Source organism: Microcaecilia unicolor, chromosome 12 (assembly GCF_901765095.1).
Source record: "Microcaecilia unicolor chromosome 12, aMicUni1.1, whole genome shotgun sequence".
Classification (NCBI taxonomy): Eukaryota; Metazoa; Chordata; class Amphibia; order Gymnophiona; family Siphonopidae; genus Microcaecilia; species Microcaecilia unicolor.
In genome coordinates, this window is record NC_044042.1 from 77,639,218 (window position 1) to 77,662,140 (window position 22,923).

Sequence of the window (22,923 nt, forward strand, 5' to 3'; positions counted from 1 at the left end):
ACAGTGGAGGAGTGGCCTAGTGGTTAGAGTGGTGGACTCTGGGAGAACTGAAGAACTGAGTTTGATTCCCGGCACAGGCAGCTCCTTGTGACTCGGGGCAAGTCACTTAACCCTCCATTGCCCCATGTAAGCCGCATTGAGCCTACCATGAGTGGGAAAGCATGGGGTACAAATGTAACAACAACAAAAAAAAGCCCCTGTGAAAAGGAAGGTTTTTAGCAAGGACTTAAATTTTGGGTAAGATGTTTCAAGGCGAAGATGAGGTGGAAGAGAGTTCCAGAGAGAAGGTCCCTGAAAACTGAAACTAGCTTTTCTAGAGATAGATGAAACGAAGGGAAAGAGGGAACTAATAGAAAGTGTCCAGATGAAGAACGGGAGATTGTGTAAGGCGTAAGCAGAGACGAAAGATATTGAGTGGCAGTGGGAAGATGAGACTTAAAGACCAATCAAAGCTGTTTAAACGTAATCGTGGAAGAGACTGGAAGCCAGTGTTCAGTGCAGAGAATGGGAGTAACATGGTTAAAATGGTGAGCTGAGTGAAGGCAGTTTAAATGAAATGCCAAATTCCGCTTCCTTCTAAATGTTTGGCTTATGAAGTCATTTGTATAGTTAACTAGAACTCCAGTAATGTTTATACAAGGACATATTTTCATTGTATTTTTGCTGTCTAAATGTAATATTCATTTTCCATTCATTTCTAGGATCCCTTGCTGAATGCTGGAATTTTCCCAGAACAGAAAATATTGCATTGGTCTTTCTCAGATGATGGTCCACACCTCCCAAGAGATGAACTCAAGGACAATGGGGTAAACGTGGCAGCGACTATGCCAGGAAGTTTGTACAGAAAAATGCTAAAGATACAAACCTATTATAAATGAAATTGTACATAACTAAGGAAAAAATACCTTGATAGCACCTATCCAGCCCACAGTAGGAGGAAGACAAAGAGAAAATTATTGAGAAGAAATAAGTAAATCGAACTACCAGAGAAGGCACTATGTTCCAGGAGTATACAACAGAAAAACACATGCTCAGAACCCTAAAGGTGACTGAGAAAATGTGAAAAAGATATTGGTATTAGACATTTGTAGGGACAGTGGACAAAGGTTGACAGAAGTTTTTAAAGAATGTTTCCTCCTTACCTGTGTCTGTGAATTTGTAATTTGATGAGTGGTGGTTAAAGTACTTAAGTATTAAGTAAAATTAAAAATGTATATTTTAAGTAAAACTAAAAATACAATGAAGAACACATAAAAACCGTACTTAAGTAAAACTTACTGCCTAATATAATACTTTTTGAGTAAAAAGTAAAAGTACCATAATTACAGTGAATGCTGCTGACATATTTATCCCTACAATTTCATTGCTCTACTTCGTTTTTTAGTAAAACTAAATTTTGAAAATAACTGTCACTCATGTGAGTGTTTTTGTGAGTCTTTAATCCACCACAGCTAAAAAGATGTTCAACAACTGCACTGCCAAGAAGTGGATTATTATCATTATTTATTTTTGTTACATTTGTACCCTGTGCTTTCCCACTCATGGCAGGCTCAATGCGGCTTACATGGGGCAATGGAGGGTTAAGTGACTTGCCCAGAGTCACAAGGAGCTGCCTGTGCCTGAAGTGGGAATTGAACTCAGTTCCCCAGGACCAAAGTCCACCACCCTAACCACTAGGCCACTCCTCCACTGTTGCTACTATTTGAGATTCTACATGGATCACCAATGTGGCCGCGCAGGCTTCTGCTTCTGTGAGTCCGAGTGCAGGACGTCAGACTCACAGAAACAGAAGCCTGTGCAGCCTTCTACATGGATGGAATGTTGCTAGTGGAATAGCAACATTCCATGTAGAATCTCCAATAGTAGCAACATTCCATGTAGAATCTCCAATAGTAGCAACATTCCATGTAGAATCTCCAATAGTATCGATTTTATTTTTGTTACATTTGTACCCCGCGCTTTCCCACTCATGGCAGGCTCAATGCGGCTTACATGGGGCAATGGAGGGTTAAGTGACTTGCCCAGAGTCACAAGGAGCTGCCTGTGCCTGAAGTGGGAATTGAACTCAGTTCCCCAGGACCAAAGTCCACCACCCTAACCACTAGGCCACTGCTCCACTCCCAGTCTGATAAAAGGTTCTTCAAGTCAGGCCAGGCTGCAATATTACTGATGCCTTTTAACTAGGTCGGCAGGTATTGATCAAAGGAATCTCTGCCTGAAACACTTGACTTCCTGATTGCCAAGAATGCTTTATCATCATCATTTGTCATTATCATCTGCATTAGTTGTAGTGCTAATTCTTCACTTGCGTCTTCATCTTTCTTATCATTGTCGTGCTGTTCAGTTACAGAGAAGGCTTTCACAAAGGTGAAATCATTGTCTGTTGTTGTCTTATTTTTCGTCTCTGTTTTCTTCAAGAACCAATGCACTATTTGCGTGATGAGGTTTGCAATTGCAAACTCCTGTTCCAGGTTTTGCGGTTTCTTTTGGTTTACTGAGGAATCGTCATTTAGGTCTCTCTGCCACTTTTACTTTTCACTGCAATCATCAGAAGCAGCTAGGTAAAAGTAGTAAAAATTTGTAAAATTACTTTGTTAAAAGTAACAAATTTTTCCTGTACTTTACAAGTAAAAGTAAGAAACTTTTACTCATGTACAGTAACTAATTGCATTTACTTAGTTACTATACAGTACTGAGGGGTATGTTTACTAAGGTGCGTTAGCATTTCTAACGCGCCTTGAAGGCGCATTAAACGCTAACATGCCTATTCATTTCTATGGGCACGTTAGCGTTTAACAAGCGTAAATCATTTACACGTGTTAAAAACGCTAACAAGCCCATAGCGCACCTTAGTAAACATAGGCACAGGGCTTTTTTTGAGGGGGTACTTGGGGGTACTGAGTACCGGCACCTTTTCCATTGTCTGCTAAAATTGACCTATGGAACCCAAGATTTATTGATAGAGCTCAGGCTCTACACATCAATTCTGTCTTGTTGTAGATTCTGTGATTGGTTGCAGGGGGCCTGACTATTATGGGGTAGGTCTCTCAGTGAAAACCCCACTCCTGAAGATTGACCTAGCATTTGAGTACCAGCACCTTTTTTGCTAGAAAAAACACACTGCATAGGCGTGAATTTGATAAGAGGTTTTGTATATTTTTCATCACTGCCTTGAGGAAGATTGGTCAAGTACATGCTGGCTCTCTAGCTAGAGCCACTCGCTATGGAGCTTTACACCAGCTACAGTAAACTGCAGCTAACAGAGGTTTCCTATAAGCTGGTAATTTACACAGATTATGTGTATATGTAGCCAGTTGGCATGGACAAAGCATCACCTGTCTGTGAAGCTATGGTATTTTAAGGCAGCGGTTCCCAAATCTGGACCTGGAGGCACCCCAGGATCCACAATGAATATTCATGAGAGATTTGCATGCAGTGAAGGCAGTACATGTAAATCTCTCTCATGAATATTCATTGTGGGTATCCTGAAAACCTGACTGGCAGAGGTGCCTCCAGGACCATGTTTGGTCAACCTCTAGTTTAAGGAATAATTCATGATTGAGGTAGATGTTTATGGTAATGAGGTCTATTAAACCAGTGTTTTTTTTTTTAAACTGACGGACATGTATTCCTTGGTCTTAGATCTCTGCACTATAAGGAAGCATAAGAATTTTAAATACCAGGCTCTTATGTACTACCTCCTTTACACACTACTTATCACTGTACAACTCCCATTTCATAGACCCTTTTGCTTTCAATTGCTCTTCCTTGTACAAAGCCCTTGTTGTAAAAAGTGAACGTGTGTGTGTGTGTGTGTGTGAGGGGGGGGGGGGGGGGGGGGGGATGTTCTTCTCAGGTACAACTTCAGTGTTCTGCCTTCAGATCCAAATAAAAATGGGGCTGGTTTCTGGTTCTGAGTAGGCTGTTGTGGGCTTTGCCAGAGCAGTTCTGTGGCTAGCAGGCCGTTATGGGTCTGGGTGTGCTACAGGAGAAGTGTGCTTAGGTCTATGAAGGGAGGGAAGATGGCTGCAAGTATCTGGGGCTGAAGGTCTGTATCTCAGGAGAGTATATGATTCCAGCAGTTTGCTTGCAAGATAAAAAGGGATTAAAGAAAACTTGAAGGAGGGAAGGGGTGTCCATTTCAAAGCATGGGGCCTCTGCCAAAGCAGTGGCAGAAGATACGGCATCAACAAGACCAGAGCTGATGAACAATAACTAAATACTCTTCTACAAGAATTAAAACCTTTTCTTGTTGTCTGAATAATAATTGAGTGGAGAACTAGCCTAAGGGTTAGTGCAGTGGCCCGAGGACCCAGGGGATGCAGGTTTTCACAGAAAAGTGGTTTATCAAATCCCATCCTTTTGCTATTGAAATTATTATTTGAGACTAATGGGCCACTCATGAGGCATTGGGAACCTTTAACCCATCCTTCATCCCGATTGCCTTATTTTATTATTTTTTATTTGGATTTACTAGTTAACTCTATGAACACCATAAGGTGTTTCCTTCATGTGATTTTATTTATTTCTTTTTATGATTTGGTTTGATTGGAATATTTTCTCCATTCTTTGATCTCAAAATCTTGCAAATTCCAGTTTTATCCTGCTGGGGATATGGGTTTTTAGGGTGGGATCCAAGGCTAATTTCTTGCTGGGATAGCAATCTGGGGGGGGGGGGGGGGGGTTATGTAGCCAAGAAAACTATTGTAGTTTAAAGGAAAAGGGGATGGGACTTGATAATACTGCCTTTCTGTGGTTACAATCAAAGCAGTTTTTAATACAGGTACTTATTTTGTACCTGGGGCAATAGAGGGTTAAATGACTTGCCCAGAATCACAAGGAGCTGCAGTGGGACTCAAACCCAGTTCACCAGGATCAAAGTCCACTACACTAACCACTTCAATTACAAGAATTTTGTAGAACTAAAAGTTGCATTTATATGCTTATTATATTAGTGGCCCTTTAAGAAAGCTAGATTAAAATAAAGAGCCACAGTCCCATAGAAAGAAAATCTCAACTGGAAAAATGTCTGTTTGGTCAAGTCACATAAGCCTCCATTGCCTCAGGTACAAACATCAGATTGTGAGCCCTCCATGAACAGAATATTACCTATTGTACCTGAATGTACACTGTTACCATCTTACCCACTTTTTATTGTCCACCTCTTTATATACTATATTAAGCTGTTTTATCCATTTTGTGTTATCTTGTAAACCTGTTATATTTGTAAGCCACATTGAACCTGCTAATAAGTGGAAATCACGGGGTATAAATGTTACAATACAATACCATAGCTTTTGGGCTAGCAGGTGCTATATAAAGAAATTACAGTTTCAAAATAAAATAAATAGTATGTGATTATATGGGCCAGCTTGCTACTGTAGTGGCTGAGTGCCATACTACCCTGTATCTGTGGGCTCAGTTCTTGAACCTAGCTTCTACTCTGTTGGAGAGGGCATCCTAGTCAGGTTTTTGCTGTACATGTAAGAAGCTTCAGAGAGAGGAGTATAAATATAAGGGTTATTCAGTGGATTGAAGGCTGATGGTACCAGGATCCCAGTCCTGCTTCATATGGAGCTGGAAATACATAGGAGCTGGACCACACTGCTGTGGCAGAAAAGGGGACTTCATTCTTTGTGACTTATATTGCTGCCCTATGACACTTTTTTCCCCTTCAGTGTATTTCACTTGTTTGGTCAGCAGGTGGTGTCTGACATCTGCATTATAACTGTAATAGGTCTGTTGTCTTTTAGCTACATTCCCCAAAAGAGAAATGTTACCTGCAGTGTCATTGGTTAAACCAATGAAGTTTGATTGAGAACAAGAGACAGCATGACATCAAAAAGTTGAAGTCAGGTTAGTCTTTTTTCCCCTTCCCTGCGCAACCGTTGATCTGCATACACTCAAAGCAAACAAACCTATGAGCTGCTGCATCCTTGTTATTCTTTATTGTTGCTAGTATTTTAATTTAATCTCTTATATTTTCAAACATGCCAGCTTGTGCAGTATACGGACGTACACAGAGGAAGTATAATAATGGAATAACTTTTCATAGGTAGAGTAGTAATTTCTTATAAATCATAATCAGTTTATCATTTGGAGGGGCTGGTTATAGGGACACCCTAGCATGTCTTATATTCATGCAGAGATTTTTTTTTTCTCCTGGTAAAGGGCTACTAAACAGACATGTTTTGAGAATTAGATGTACAACTTTCAGTTTCTATTTATATTTAAATCTGTTTATTAATTTTACAAAGTGAACATAGAAGTGAACATTTTGCAATACATAAAGAATCTGCAGCAAACTCTTCAATGCAAATCAAAACAATACAGTGCAAGGGCAAAGGGCCTTGTCTCTGATAGCCCCGTACCTATATCCCCACCTTCTATAAAAGCCCACTATATGAGCACTCCATGCTGCTGATCTTTACTGCTACGCTCAAGCGACTGGTGAAATAGCTGGATGCGATTCTTAAGAAGAACTGTCATACAGAATTAGGTGCCTGCTAACAGCTATAGCGCACCAGGCTATAATGCAGAGACTTAGAGCAGATCGAGTTTTCAGTTTCTATTATTTATGGCAGTTATATCCCACATTAAACCTGAATTAGGTTGAAACATGAGCACTTACATTTTTTGATGGTTTGTGGGAACTTGCTCCTTTTGTTTTATGGAATGCAGTGGTATATTATAAAAATGCATGTAATATTGTTTATTACTATTGTTTTAAAAGAGAGATATTAAATAATGAGGGCAGAGCTACCTTAATGCAGAAGTCCAGAGTCAGTCTAAATGTGCCAACATTTTCCAGTTCTGTGATATATATTTATTTCTTCAAGGCAGTTTTCAACAGCATTTTCTCAGTTATTACCCAAATATGAGCACAATTAAAATGCTAATTAATATATTTTGGATGTTACTGAATTCTATTATTCTGGTCTCACTGTATTTCCAGTTTTGGCACAGTATAAGTCATCACAAGGACAAAATATGAGAACCAATGGACTGCATTAGGGGCTTATAGCCCATTTAGTTATGTTTAAACAAATGAGAGATCTGCATGAAAGAAAATATTTTTAGTTTTATTATTTTGCCTTAAAATCACTTGTCCCTGAAACATGCTCAAAACAGAATAATTCATTTGTAGAAAAGAGATGAGGTGAAGATGCGATTCCATGCACCCCAATGAAAGGAGAGTTTAATTTTACCTCCAATCTTTATAATACCAAGCTTCCCAAGGCAGATTATTATAACAGTTAAGATGAACCCATCAGTAAATAGGATATCCTCACTGAAAGTTAGCCATGTATTACTGTATTGTATAGAACAGTGTAGAAAAATGAGCACAAAATACAGCCTTTATTAGTGCTGTTTCTACCAGCTACAATAATTTTGAAGCTGTTTTAGTGATCTTCAGTTTTGATTTCATGATATTTATATCTTTATATGGGATGCTGTCAAATAAGAAAAAAAATCTTTTTGCCTCCACCTTTTTTAGGGCACTGCCAATTCAACTGGAACAACTTTTGACCTTTTACAGATGGACTACATGTAGGGAGTCCATTATTTCTAATAATCTTTGTGTTCGCTATTGTTTTAGGTTTACTTGTGACTCCGCCTACTGCCAGCAAGCTACACCTACTGGCTTCAACCCAAATAATGGGTTAGATCGCCTTGTACAGTCTCCTGTACTCAATCTAACCTTCTTGGGTCAAACATCCTTAGTGCTAATGTTCTGTGCCCTGTTTGTCCCTGAAAGCAAAGATCTAGCTCAGAGTGTGCTAGACCTCCTCAGTCTCAGTTGGTAGTGTGGAGGGAGTAGACCTCTGTGCTAAGGCCCTGTTCATTTCCTGTGAGCAGTTTTCTTTTTTAAACTTCAGGTCCAATTATTGGATAGCCTGGCTCATATTCCCACCTTTTTGTTTACAAAAAAATATGTATCACTTTTTGTTTGGCTCACATGACCCTTATACAATTTGCATGGTGCACGTCTCTCTAAGACCCAAATGACTTGCATTGATTTTTTTTATTTTTTTTTAAGTTAGCCTCAGTATGGGATGTATTAGAGTAGGGAATGTTTGGCTTTGTGAGAGTCAGAATGCATGGTCTGGCTCTAGCTCTATCAGTATGAATGAATAATCTGTAATGCCTTTAGATAATATTATCAAAGTAGGATAAAAGATTTTAAATAAATTCCTTATATAAAAAAAAAAAATGGGAGTGCCACAAATGGGCAGACTCAGAAGGAAGACTACACGTTTGTGGCCAAAGCAACAGGCCCAGGTAGAAGTGCAGCCTGCTCAGTAACAGTCTGAGTTCAAGCCATTGATTCTCAACCCAAGTCTGCTGTGGTTGTGGGATACCTTGCTGTCGGAGTAGAATATTCAAATAATACAACCCCACAAGGAGACATGAATAAACCAATCCCTTTACTATAATCTAAGAGACTGATACAATTTTTTATTTGTGAAGAAGGGAAAGTTCAGTGTCAGAGCTATAGCTGAGGGAGTTTTCTTGCAATCAACGGGTTCACCATGAGCACTCCTTCACAATGTCCCTCCTTTTTAAAGTGGTATAACCAATAAATGGTATCTATAACTGACAATTCAGTCTTTAACCACCCAAAATAATGTGTCAATATAGTATCTTAATAATGTCTAAAACCACTTGGCATTGTTAAACCACTACTACCAAAAGAAGCACAGAGGTAGTCCCTAGGACCAGGATTGTAAGGAAAGCTCTACTTCTGAAAGCAGCAAGTGAGGCCAAGCTTGAGATACCACAAAACCGAGCAGCATGCATATAATGTCGCTTTTGTTAAATTTCAGAAGTAGAGAAATTTGAAAAATGATTGTATCTCTGAGGAAGGATTCTGTTTTCTGATAGGGCTGATATGAATTTATATTCTGTACTACTTTTGGTAGCCGTTTTAACAATTTCAAGTGGTTTTGGACATTATTATGATTGTTAAAGATTGAATTTTCATTTTATAGACACCATTTATTGGTTATACCATTTTAAAAAGGAGGGAAGTTGTGAGGAGTGGTCTAGTGCTTAGAGCACCAGTCTTGACAGCCAGAGGTGGCTGGTTCAAATCCTGTTGCTGCTCCTTGGTTAAGTCACTTAACCCTCCATTGCCTCAGCTACAAACTGAGTATGAGCCCTCCAATGTACCTGAATGTAACTCACCTTGAGCTACTACTGAAAAGGCATGAATAAAATCCAAATAAATAAATGTAAAGGCATGCTCGTTGTAAGCCATTGATTGCAGCTAAGTCCACAGATAATTCACGTAGCTGCACGTGCAGCTGATTCTGAACTTGCCCTTCTTCACAAATAAAAAAAATGTCATCAGTCTCTTAGATTATACTAAAGGGATTGGCTTTATATATTAGTCAGCATAAAGGAAACAGAAGCTAAGGCATCACCTGCCAGCTTTCTGTTGCAGGGCACTGTAGTACTTGGCCTGAATGGTAGGTGGGAATGAGAGTCTCAAGGAGGAATATAACAGATCTGTTTTGATATAAGCTGTCACGGTCACATGACCATTTCTATTGCAGTTGGAAGACCTTGTTTTATGTATTCATTATAAGAGCCAGTGGTGGGAGGCAGGGCAGACTTCTATGGTCTGTGCCCTGAAATGGCAGATACAAATCAAGGTAAGGTAATACACAAAGTAGCACATATGGGCAGACTGGATGGACTGTGCAGGTCTTTCTCTGCCATCATCTACTATGTTACTATTATATAACAAGCAACCCCTGGTTACAAATTTATTTACACATCTGCCATTCAATCATGTTGCTACTACTGTTTATAGACTCTACCTGCACTGTTATTAGACCCAGAGCCATTTCAAGAGTTACATGAGCAGTGTAGCCACAGATGATGCAAAGACACAAAAACTGCTCCCATACCATCATTTTTTTATTACATTTGTACCCCGCACTTTTTCCCACTCATGGCAGGCTCAATGCGGCAGGCAATGGAGGGTTAAGTGACTTGCCCAGAGTCACAAGGAGCTGCCTGTGCCGGGAATCGAACTCAGTTCCCCAGGACCAAAGTCCACCACCCTAACCACTAGGCCACTCCTCCACTGGAAGGTGGCAAAGGGGGGAGGGAGTACCAGTAGCTACAGTCCAGCGTAAACTTGATTTGGAGCACTGTACACAAAGGTAGGCTAAGATTCTAACATTATTAATATAAACACTACATTGACAAAATGCAATTAGTACTAAATAGTTTTAAAAAACTGGGAGATCAATTATAACACTTTCATGCATAGGGCTGTTAATTAGCTATTCATTTCCCCCTCATTATTGGACCATGCCTGGAACATACGACCTGGCTTGCTCACTAGTGAAAGACAATATGGTGCTTGATGGACCTTTGGTCTGACACAGTATTACAATTCTTATAACCAGCACTTGCGGACTCTGACGTACTTATATTTATTTTAAAATTTTATATTAAAATACCAAATATCATTTGTTCAAAACAGTCTTTACTTTGTTTGAGATCTCACTAAAACTTCATGCGAAAAGCTGAAGCAAAAGATGCTGTGTTGAGAGTGTCACCATCTTGGCTATTTTACAAGTATTGTTCCTATCATATGCAGATTTGGGCATCCCTCTAGTCATTTATTTTCAAAGACCAAAACAGCTTTTAAGATGTCGCAGGACGATCCCCTGGAGGAGTAGCCTAGTGGTTAGTGCAGTAGACTTTGATCTTGGGGAACTGAGTTTGATTCCCACTGCAGCTCCTTGTGACTCTGGGCAAGTCACTTAACCCTCAGAAAGGCTATCAAGTCCCATTTCCCTTTCCGTCTGAGAAAAGTATTCACTTGCATGACAATAGCCAGGTCTCAGGAATTGTTCTTTAGGTTATCATTAATATGCCTCCATTTAATTCCAAAGTGTAGTTCTTTCAATACAAGATAGTTGAACAAACAGTCTCACTCTTATAACTATAGTTTGAATTGACTGAAGCACAGGCCATTCCACACACACCATAGGAACAGCACAGGCCAGAGGGGAGGGTATGTCATTTAGCACATCCTTTTTGAAAAGCCTACAGTCTTGGAGGAAGTTTCAGTCCCCTATTCCCCTATCCAATTTTTCATTCAGATAGAACCACCAGAAATCCTACTCATCAGGCACAGGAATTAAAACCAATTTTTTTAAACTATGTTTTATTACATATAGGATTACGGGAACATGGTCATACAACTTGCCAATGACTTTAAATAGATAGGCTTCAACCATACTAGCATGTGTGCTAAATGAAAGAGCTGTATTAGACACTTATACAGTGTACTATTTTTATAATACTTATTAGATTTAATTTGCAGTAGGATTAAGGTGTACATGAAAATATTTGCACTTTCCACCACTACCTAAAAACCCCAAATCAGCTCCCATTTCTGAAATGGTACAAATGTTTTCATTCACAGCATCAATCCATTATTCTTTCGCCCCCCTCGCACTACAGCACCCTTAAACCTAAGCTGAGGTTTGTGATTGACTTATCCACAAGTTTGTATGAACAGGGGTGAATCTCATAGAGACTAAGAACAAGCTCCTAGCCAGAAAAATACAGTCCATAATAGGACCATTCTTAAGATTAAAAGCATCCCTAACATGGCATTAATTACTACCAACACTAGCAGGGGGGAGGGAGGGGAATAATTTCCAGTGGCAACTGGAGTAATGCTTTTGCCGACTCACCAGCAAAAAATCTGTGATGGCATTAAGACATGTTTTTACATTACAGAGCTTGCCAGTCAGGTTTTCAGGATATCCAGAGTGAACATGCCCAAGATAGAGCTGCATACACAGAGTTTGCGGATATCCTGAAAACCCAACTAAGTGGGTGTGCCCCGAGGAGTTGGTTGTGAACCCCTTGGCCTAGAGGAACATTAGAGTCAAGCTTTAATAGTCATCTTTTAAAACTTCATCAACCAAGTTTAAAATCAACTTCAAAATACAGTATGAATTAGCAGTAATACATTTAAAATGCACAAGAAAGTATTCGTGGGCAGAGGTTAAGGGAGGATCATCCCACACAATGAAACAGCCACCAGTCGGTCACAGTCAAAAGATGCCACAATTAACATAAATGTGAGCACTGGTGAGAATAGTACCAGTCTGATAAGCAGTGGCAGTTCTGAAATTCTCACCCCCTGACCAACAAGAATGAAGGCACAATTGCATCTGAATTTAAACATAAAAATAGGTTCAGAAAAATCTTTCATAGTGATTGATGGCAGTTTTCCAGGGAAAGGATTTTAACATTACATTCCAAGAGTTAAATCCTAAAAACACTCCTTAGCTGAACAGTTTTCAATCCAATCCTGGGGGGTAGGGACACATCCAGCCAGTCAGGTTTTTAGTACATGAACATAAAATGAAATTTATTTGCATGCAATGTAGTACATACAAGTCTACGTCGTGTGTATTTATGTGCTGGAAACATGATTTAGTTGTGTAGTCCACAGCAACTATGAGACCGGCTTTCAACATTTTGTTTTAAATTTCACCAACAATAAAAGTGGAAAGGATAGCAGAGGTATTAAAACAGTTTACAGTTTTAGATTGTCAAAGCTATTTTTAAAATTGCAACTAAAATACAAATTACAAATGTAGAAGTATTTAAAATTAATTTTACATTTTTGATATATTAGAAATGCAGTATTTTGCATTTCATATCCCTGAATCATTATAAATTAATACAATTTCAAATGGAATAGAAATGCAGTTCACATTTCTGGGTATGCTCAATTGCTTTTTTAATGGAGTGCCAAGGACCTGAAGCCAAACATACATCCAGAAATGAGCAGATGTTATTTGGCAGAACTACTAAAGGATATAAAAAATTGTTCCAACTACTCAAAATGCCTGGGATTGCAACAAATGCCTGCACACCCTCTTAATCCAGATTAAACATGTTGGCTACGTTGTGACACAGGTGATCATAACTCACACACTCTCTCCCTCATGAGCCAATTCCCTACAAGATAATTTGTGACACTGAAATATGGCTCCTCCTAGAAGCCCGGGGAGCCATTTACAATGTTTTTAGGAGCTAGAGGTTATGAAAATTACTGTTGGACGCACTTGTTATCATACATATCTTTTAATGCCTCCAGTTAAGCATCAATGCCCATCTAAGAATTACTGGCTGTGGTGACTGCTATTTGATGGTGGAGGACTGCAAAGTTGCCTTGGGCCTCAGCTGCTTTCACTTTAATTTCCAAGCCTAATGCTCCTGTACCCTTTTTCTTTGTGGAGGTGGCCTAGTTCAGTTCTTGTCCAACAGGCAAGGTTTGCGATATTTGCACTGGATCCATACACGGTACATGGTGAGCTGTTTTCCACGGTTCACTTGTAGACGGCGATCAACTATGTTCTGCACCTTCTGCAGCCCAGCAGAAGTGAAAAGTCCATGTAACTCATCTATGTGAAAAAAGAGCGTCATACAGAATTGCTCTCAGATTGCCTACTTTTCTTTTTTTTTCCTAAAGTCAGATTTAAAACAACCTGATGCAAATCTACTGCTAGCTAACTAACGCAGGTTGTCTTTTGCAAAAAGGGTGAAGGGTAGAGCTAAACAGATCTCTCTGCAGGATCTGTTTTGGTTCACTTTCTTTGGTTGGCAGAGGGAGGAGGTGAAATTGGACTTTTTATTTCTGAAATTATTCTTTTGGAAATATAGGGTTTTAACCCTTAAAGCACAGGAATAATTGCATTGCAGATCCCTTTTCAGCAGGGAGTCTCCCGCTACAGAGCACTGTGTGCCACTCCTGAAAAGCTGCAGTTAAGGGACCTTACCAATTCAAGAAAGATTGGTGTAGCTGTAGAGCCACCAGCAAGGGCTGCACATGGGATTATGTATCCAAGATTTCAGAGAAGAAATGAAGATGACAATAAATACTGGACTCTACCTTAAACAGGACAAATACGAACAACTGGGTACACTGGATGGGGCAGGTTTCCCTCCCCCATCATGCGCCATTTTGCTGTGTGTGCATAATAAAAATCACAGTAAAATCTTGGACTCCCTCAAACTATTACATTTGAATTTGGTTCTCTGGAAAATCAGCATGACCTGGAAAGACAAATAGCTTTTAGGCAATAACTTCTCAGTTTGGTACCTTGTGTGAAAAAGTATACTCTGGTCCCATCTCCTCTCACGTAGAAGTTCTCAGACAGACAGCGACCTGTAGGGGAAAAGGGACTAATATCACCAGTGTAGGTTCCATAGAAAACCAGAATCTGATTGCTGGGACATCACCCACAGAGAAATAATGAAGAACACCTGCATCATAGGAATCAGACAGAAACATTTAACAGCTAAGTGCCAGACTGTTAGATACCCGATCATTAAAGGTGGGATGGAATTAGCACGAAGAGAAAATACACCTTTTTTGAACCGCAGCTGGGCCATGTCAAACCGTCCATAATCTCTTAAGAGAATCAGCCCTCCAGGTTTCAGCAGCCGGCTCAGTCTATTAATAGCACTCTGCATCCTGGAGAAAGAGGATAAATGACAAAGAACAATTATTGGCACTGTAGCAACCTTGAGGCAGGCTAACCCCTCAAGGGTTAGGCAGGCAATTTGCAACCTAATTCCAGCTGGATCTTCTACAGTATAAAGTCTAGGGAATGCTGGTACTGGGCAGTCTAACAGACATGGGCTTTTGTTTCTCTGCTGTGATGCAGTGCAGAAGAGGCAGAAATCTTACACCTGTGTTATTTCATTTCTGTAGTTCACTATAGAACTCCTGTGTATAAAAAAAGAAAAAGTATCCCTTTCCATACACACGTATACACTATTCCCACTGTGATAATTTACTGGCTCGATCTTGTTAAACCACAGCAGCTGCAGCATAGTACGAAGCAACAGATGAGAGCTTACTTGTCTGGGAGAATTGCTGACAAGACAAAGATAAGAATGACGACATCCAGACTATGTTCTGGCACTGGATAATCAAGCCGCTCCTCTGCTATGTCATGAACAAAGGCAAAGCAGCGGGAAGGATCATATGCTGGATGGCCCTGGAAAAAAAAAAAAAGAATACAAAGAAATAACCACTCAAGAATTTCCATTGGGACATAAGTAATCACTTTTTTCCCCCTAGACAGAATGACAGCAAACTTAGTCAACTCCTACACATAGAGTGCTATTACTAAGAGCCAGGTCACAAAACTGCCTGCAACTCTTCAGAGCTTCTAGTATTATTCACCCTGAGCTGGGAGCCAAAGGGAGATTTTTCTAGGCTCTGGTACTACAAGCTCTCCAAGGTGCTCAGTGAGACTCATATCAACGAATTAGTAGTGGAAAGTTATGAGGTAATACCAAAAGAAGACGGAGAGACTTGTGTCCCATGCTAAGGGTAGCACCATTTAAAATTCCACTTTCTAAACACTTACTGTGTGTGTTTGAATTGTGTTTTGATTATATTTGTAAACTTTAGTGGTAATGTAGAGCAGGACTGAGTTTTCAGTTAAAGGGAAATGGGACTTGATATACTGTCTTTCTGTGGTTTTTGCAACTACATTCAAAGCGGTTTACATATATTCAGGTACTTATTTTGTCCCAGGGGCAACGGAGGGTTAAGTGACTTGCCCAGAGTGACAAGGAGCTGCAGTGGGAATCAAACCCATTTCACCAGGATCAAGGTCCGCTGCACTAACCACTAGGTTACTCCTAGTGGTTAAAGAGGTGGGGCCTGAGGTTACAGTAGTGGGCTAAGAACCTCAAAACTCAAGGCTAAAACCTTGCTTCTGTCACAAATGCTCTTTGCAACCTTGGACGCAGTACTTTATTGCACACAGACTGTAAACCTTTTCAAGCAGGGACACACTTGTATGGGATTTCTTGAACAGACATAAAATATTGGGAAAAAACCCCATGAATCATACCCCCGTTTACTAAAGCTTAGCTCGAGGTATCTGCAGCAGGGCCCATAATTTGCTGAACCTAGCAGCAGATGGACCTTCAATCATATGCTTTCTGATTATTTTTAAATTTCACTGGACGTCAATTGCCCATGCGGGTTATAGAGAATGCTACTTTTGAGTTCTACATCAGGCATATTATACTCAGGTACAACTGTTTAAGGCTCATAGGGTACCATCGGCGCTATGTGGCAAATGTCATCAAGCCGATGACATTTGCCGATGTCATCAAGCCGATGACCTTCTATTATTCTTTCTGGGCTTGTGCTACTACTACTACTATTTAGCATTCCTATAGCGCTACAAGGCGTACGCAGCGCTGCACAAACATAGAAGAAAGACAGTCCCTGCTCAAAGAGCTTACAATCTAATAGACAAAAAATAAATAAAGTAAGCAAATCAAATCAATTAATGTGAACGGGAAGGAAGAGAGGAGGGTAGGTGGAGGCGAGTGGTTACAAGTCAAAAGCAATGTTAAAGAGGTGGGCTTTCAGTCTAGATTTAAAGGTGGCCAAGTATGGGGCAAGATGTAGGGGCTCAGGAAGTTTATTCCAGGTGTAGGATGCAGCGAGACAGAAGGCGTGAAGTCTGGAGTTGGCAGTAGTGGAGAAGGGAACAGATAAGAAGGATTTATCCATGGAGCGGAGTGCACGGGAAGGGGTGTAGGGAAGGACGAGTGTGGAGAGATACTGGGGAGCAGCAGAGTGAGTACATTTATAGGTTAGTAGAAGAAGTTTGAACAGGATGCGAAAACGGATAGGGAGCCAGTGAAGAGTCTTGAGGAGAGGGGTAGTATGAGTAAAGCGACCCTGGCGGAAGATGAGACAGGCAGCAGAGTTTTGAACCGACTGGAGAGGGGAGAGGTGACTAAGTGGGAGGCCAGCAAGAAGCAGGTTGCAGTAGTCTAAACGAGAGGTGACAAGGGTGTGGATGAGGGTTTTGGTAGAGTGCTCGGAAAGAAAGGGGCCCTTATTCTGGAGTATAAGATAGAGGGGTCGCCGAAACAATTGGTCCTAGATAAACCCAGCTCCTTTAGAATGCACACTAAGGAGGATACCACACTACTTCATTAAATATGTCTTTTAGCAAGGAAATGCATTCTTCAGTCATGGACTTCTGTGGACCCTCCTGCATACTGGGTGTGACAAAAACAATACACCAGCTGCTAGGTTGGGAGGAACGAGAGGCCCATGGGTCCCTTAAACACAAGACTCACTTTTTAAAGATATTGCCTCCATACTTGCAGCCTTTGCCACAGAGGGGTAGAAGCTTAATTCTGAACACTTTGTGATTTGATTATTCCCTGTGCATTCTATTAGCTGTTATTTAGGAGGGCTTGGGAGTTGGTAGGGTTTAGTGTCTGTCTTGTAATAAGAAAGGAGGTGGGGTTGAAAACTCAAAAATGTTTTAAGTTAATTTCACTGGAAGCATTGGTTACACTCAAAGTTTATATAATAAAAATTAAAATAATGACTCTGCTGTGTGTAGTGGGGGGAGAGGGGGATAGGGTTGGGATGGGAAGCAAAGGGGACTTTTCTTGGATTGTTTTAGGTTCCAAAAAAAATTAAAAACAAAATAAAAACAACAAAAATTAAGTCAATTTTATGTAATTTTGAAAAGAATCTCAAACTGGTCACATGACAAAATATTTTGGGATACAGGATTAGGTTTCATAATACTGGAAAACAATCTAAATAGAAACACATTGTAAGTATTGGGGCAGTGCAGTCAGATGTTTTTGAAATATTAGACTGGCATGTCTTTAAAGCTTGAATTCTCAAACAGATGCTGCTGTGCTCTTGAGCAGGGGAAGGCCAGGACTCTAAAAATGAGTGATAAACCAAAGCTTGAAATTATTCCATCTCATCCTAGTTTGATGGGTTATGCTACCACACACACATGCCACTCACCTTGAGGAGTTCCACAGCAGTGCTGGAGAAATCACAGCAGTATACAAAGAGAGATGGATCACTGAAAAGAGGGAGAAAGAAAGACAAAATCTTTCCAGAGTTTAAAACAGGAGAGGAACTTGTTTCTCAGCTTTTCCAACTGAACTGGAAACACCCTTGTGCAGCCTGCACCATTAGACCTATCCTATATAACAGTAATAAAAAAAAATACTATTGCAATGACAGTGTGCAGAAGTCTAATGTTTTATTTGTTCTGGATAAAACTATACCTTTTGATCTTTTCTCGGTCCAACAAAAAACAAGCCCAAGAAAGAATGTTTTCAGACCACATTAAGTCTTTTCCAGAGACCAGGCAAGGAAAGCTTCTCTAGTGATTCATTAAAGCTTTTCTCTCATTCTGTGTTTATGGGCAAAAATCAGGCCCTTCTTGTCTCATCACTGTTGGAGTGCACAGAAAGCTTAGCTAGCTCCCTTACCATCTGTAATTTGTTTGTTTGCTCTTTAGAAAACTCAAACTGCCTATTAGATGACTCAATCAAGGTTAGAGCACAAAATCTGATACATCAAAGGCTATTTTCGCGGTAGACCTTTTGTTTGGATCAAACTAAGACTTACTTGTTTGTCTGTAAAACTGGAAAGACAGTATTTCCAACTCCACAGCCAACCTGTTAAAAGATAAATATAATAATCATACCTCCACATTTAACTCCTAGGTTCTTGAACTCCCACAATTGCTTAAAATCAATTGGGCCATCCAAAAAAGGGGAAAAAAATAACCCTAGAACAATCTAGCAAAGAGCTGCCATGTATGATACTCAGATGGCATTGCAAGGTGGGGTGGGGAGGAACAGATTCCAACTTTAAAACAACAACAAAAAAAAAAAATCAGACAAAATTTCCAGACACAGTCCAGCAATGTAGTCAGCAGCACTTCATTATCAGAGTGCCATGTACGCACTAGTAATAATTACAATAGAGTCAGATAATCCAACTAGCATATACTACCATCAAGACAAGACTTTTATTTTACTTGTAAGTGCTCCTTTTGAGAGTTTCTCTCACTACATTCAAGTGACTCAGGGTGCTACTGTACAGACTACAATCGCAGCAGCAGCCCCCCCCCCCCCCCCCCCCCCCACACACACACACACACTTTATGTAGGTATCACTGACTCTCAAAGCAAGAATACAGTGTGGACAGCTGGAGTGAAAAATCTTAATATAAAAAACGGAGGGTAATCATTTCTCTTGTTCCAAATTATAAATTCAACAATGTTTTGTTCTGGGTGGGGGTGGGGTCAGTACTGGAGATTTAAGTCTCCTCTTTGTTGGGGCTGACTGAAACGGGGATTTGAAATACTGCAGCCTAAATTCATAACAAAGCATAAAGTAAGGCACCTCTAATATACAAAATGAAGCCGAGGACCCTGGGAAGTCATTAGTGATTTTCATGTCATCAAGTTTTCTTGCTGGTTCCAAATGCAAATGAAAACCTTCAGCGTGAAGCTTATGAAGAGGATTCTGGTCTGTATTCAACATTTGCTCTGGTATTTCGGTCTCTGCCAAACAGGGCCAGTCTTCCCTATTCTCCTGATTAGGATCAATGGAACCTTCATTGCTGCTGTTCTGCAAGACCACGCCTGGTGACACCAGTTTCTGTGACTGTCTCTGTGGCCAGTTTGGTGCCAGTTCTGGAAATTCAGTGAAAAGCCAGTGCCTGTCCTTAAAAAAGCCATTTTCATGGATCATATAGAAATCATTCCAGTATTTGCTGGCTTTGGTCTCATATTCCACTGTAAAAGAGAGTATAGCAACAATGAATTTATCTTTACAAAAAGTGTGGAGAAAAAGAGCTCAGCTAAACAAAAGACCAAAATGAAAGCAGCTCAGACAAATTCCAAACCTAGAGAACAAAACCCCAAAGACCATGGCATTTCAACTTTGTTTTAGACATTAGCAACGGAGTAGCAGTGAACAGAAGCCATTTAAAGCATCCACAGATGTCATAAATGTAGACCAGCAGTAGAAAGTATGTTAAAAAACAAACAAAAAAAAAACCCAGGCTCCAGGTAAAATTTAAGAGCAAGTGGAAAACATTCTTTAAAGTATTTCTGTGTGTTCTAAATCTAAACTTTGCTCTATTTAACCATTTTCTGTTCTCCCCTCCCCCTATCTCTTTCTCCACCCCCACTTCCCAAATGGCTTATTCCTTCTGCAGCCCAGAAGTTAGTCTGGCTTGATCCCAACTGCAGTAGCACCTGCATCCAGGTTTGGTAGAACCAACAGACCATGAATTTTAGGTCTAGGTGAAGTGGTATCTTGGTACTTTTCTGCTTTGTAGAGCAGAAGCTTCCTTCAGTCAATAAGATCTTTCTAGCAGCATCCAGCTTTTCCTCATTCTTATGCAGAAATGAGACGCTCTCGATATATTAGTTGGGGGGAGGGTGCCAAGGAGGATACAGCAGTATTTTTGCTATTTCCCCAGTACCCCAACAGACAATTTGTAAGAGATGAATTTTTGGCTTCATCAGCCAGTCCACATGCCACACACATGCCACTTTACTGAACAGACACCACCATTAGGCAATATAAGCCCAAAGAGAATCTTATGCTCCTTTTCTCCAGAATTTCAATACCTTGTTTCTCTAGAGGGACCAGTTGCTCACTGTTTTCCCTAACTTTCTGCTGGGCAACTGCTTCCTGCTCATCAGACCATTCCACATTATCCCTAAAAGAGGGAGAAAAATAAAAATTATAAAATATGCCCTTACCTTTAGAATGTCAAAGTAAAAGCAAATCAACGAGCTTCCAGCTCAAGTGTGAAAATAAAACCGTATCAAATTCTTGTTAATAAACATTTGGTATCATAATAAGTTGCAAATCTTCTATTCATTATAATGAACTCTGTCCTTTCTGGTTATTAATTCATTCATTCTTAAATTTCACATGGCTTACTAGATCAAGACTGGTAAGGCCACTTTTTACTGTGCAGAGGCAGGTATCAATATTGGTTGCCCATCAGAACAATTCACAAGACAGTTGCACTCAACTTATAAATATAGGAATTATATCAATAACATCCTTCGAAAAGCCTACAGTAAGTTTTGTTAGAATTAAAACTCATACAAAACTTGAACCCACCTGCAATTGTGCCTTCTTTTCAAATCATTTTTATTGAATTTTTGTACAAAAACAGTACAATAAGGTAAGCCAAATTGTAAACATCAATGAACTAGCATAGGTATGATATGCTTCAAATATGAAACACAATGAACAGAACAAAACATCTGAGCAGAATGTTTTAGCATCAATTACAAGGAATCATTAATAGATAAAGAAACAGATAAATATTAATTTAATTTACCCCACTTGTATTTACGTTTACAACTAGCAGGAAGAATTTTTAATGAAAAATCTTCATACTTATTAAATAATAAAACAATATTTACCTTAAATATCCTTGTAAATGTTTAATCTCCTATCAAGCTGTGAAATATGTTTATTTTGATCCTGACAATTGTCATCTTTAACATCTAAGAGAGCTTCTAGTTAAGTAAAGTCAAATAGAAACTCGTCTGTATCTCAAAATTTGATTTATAAAGTTTATTACCTGTTTTCTCCTATTTAGGAATCTTGGACTCCTGTTGTGGACTTTAAATGAAGCTATAATACTTAATTTGTGTTATGAATAATATCTTTAGATTTAATTGTAATAGTGGATTTTTCTTTACAAGTTTATACTTGTTTACTATGTATGAAAACAATAAATATTAAAAAAAAATCAATATTCCACCACATGAAAATGGATAAATTGGAATTATCCTTCTACTGTGCTGCCCTCTATTATGGAACTCACTTCCACCCCATCGCTTCGCATTGAACCCTCTCCCTCCAAATTTTGTGCTGCCTCAAAACTTACCTATTTAAGCAGACCTTTGGCGAGCCACTACGGCACTAATTACAGCTATGATATGTTATTACTGTACCAGTGTCTATCTTCCTCTCCCTTCTCCCACTATGTCCCCCTTTCCCTTGTCCCCTTGCTCCTCTGCTATCTTCTCTGTTCTATAAGTAAATGGAGTTATTTTCATTCCTATTTAATTTGATTTTATGTTGTATAACCACTCTATTTTTCCATTATGAGGAGCGGCACATCAAACAAACCATAAAATACCAGTGATGTAAATAACTACCATTTACCTTTTCAAATATCATGTGATACATAACTATCACCCTTGCTGTTTGATGGTCTCACTCAGATTTCAGTTTCCTGGTCAATGCCACCACCTCGCAAGATCTGCAGGGCTTCAGAGCTGGCATCAGGAAAAAAACAAGTGCGGGGGGGGGGGGGGGGGGCTCGCAAGCCTCCTCTCCAAGCAGCACCATTTTTGTCCACATCCGGCCTAAGCAATCATTCACCCTCAAATGCTCACCGGCCCACGAAGATTCCCTCCTTATACGCCGGTGACTGAATTATCCAGACTCCTTTCTCATCTTCCCTTGGTTTCTTCACTGTTCTCTTGCCACCCGTCACTATCCAATGAACTACGATATCATCCCCAAGCCAGGAGACCCTCTCTCCCACCTTCCATAGGCGGAAAGGCCCTATCGCCTACTCCACACATGGGGCGCCCCTTTTCTTACCAGGCGTTGTGCTGGAATACTCGGCCCGGGTCAGTCAAAAACCGCGACCCAAATTGCAGTCTCTTCCCGAAGCTACTGCTGGGCGCCGCCATGATGTTAAAGGAAGGCGGAAACTGTCACGGTGCCACGCACGCGCACGCATGTCCTTCCATAATAAGAGCAACTTTATTGAGCTGCTGCAAGGAGACAGAAGAAAGACCAGGAGGGGGCGGGCGAAAAACGACTGGTTACTGTGGCAACGGCTGCGTCTGGCACTGCACCGGTCTTCGACTTTCGCCGAAGGAAAACACAGAGCTGAGGCGTGAGAAAGGCCGATATGAGCACCACTGCCCTCTGCAGGCGGGGCTGACTCACGGATATCTGAAGCCCGAACCTCAGCCGAGCGTTCCTCTCTGCTTTTGAGATGGAGC

General features: G+C 40.2%; 1 protein-coding gene across 3 annotated transcripts; it reads right to left on the reverse strand.

Moving 5' to 3' along the window:
* Positions 1 to 11,168: 11,168 nt before the first annotated feature.
* Positions 11,169 to 22,635, reverse strand: METTL2A (methyltransferase like 2A). Of its 3 annotated transcripts, none has more exons than XM_030220518.1 (9): positions 22,514 to 22,635; positions 20,506 to 20,597; positions 19,268 to 19,662; positions 18,485 to 18,534; positions 17,870 to 17,891; positions 14,917 to 15,056; positions 14,421 to 14,527; positions 14,153 to 14,218; positions 11,169 to 13,454 (listed from the first exon to the last, which is right to left on the reverse strand). In XM_030220518.1, exons 1-9 carry the CDS (start codon positions 22,603 to 22,605, stop codon positions 13,300 to 13,302), a joined length of 1,119 nt encoding a protein of 372 aa, XP_030076378.1. In that variant the 5' UTR covers positions 22,606 to 22,635; the 3' UTR covers positions 11,169 to 13,299. The 3 variants fall into 3 exon arrangements, with proteins under 3 accessions (XP_030076378.1, XP_030076377.1, XP_030076379.1); XM_030220517.1 differs by having other exon boundaries at positions 17,870 to 17,930; XM_030220519.1 differs by lacking the exon at positions 22,514 to 22,635 and adding an exon at positions 22,303 to 22,497 and having other exon boundaries at positions 17,870 to 17,930.
* Positions 22,636 to 22,923: the final 288 nt, after the last annotated feature.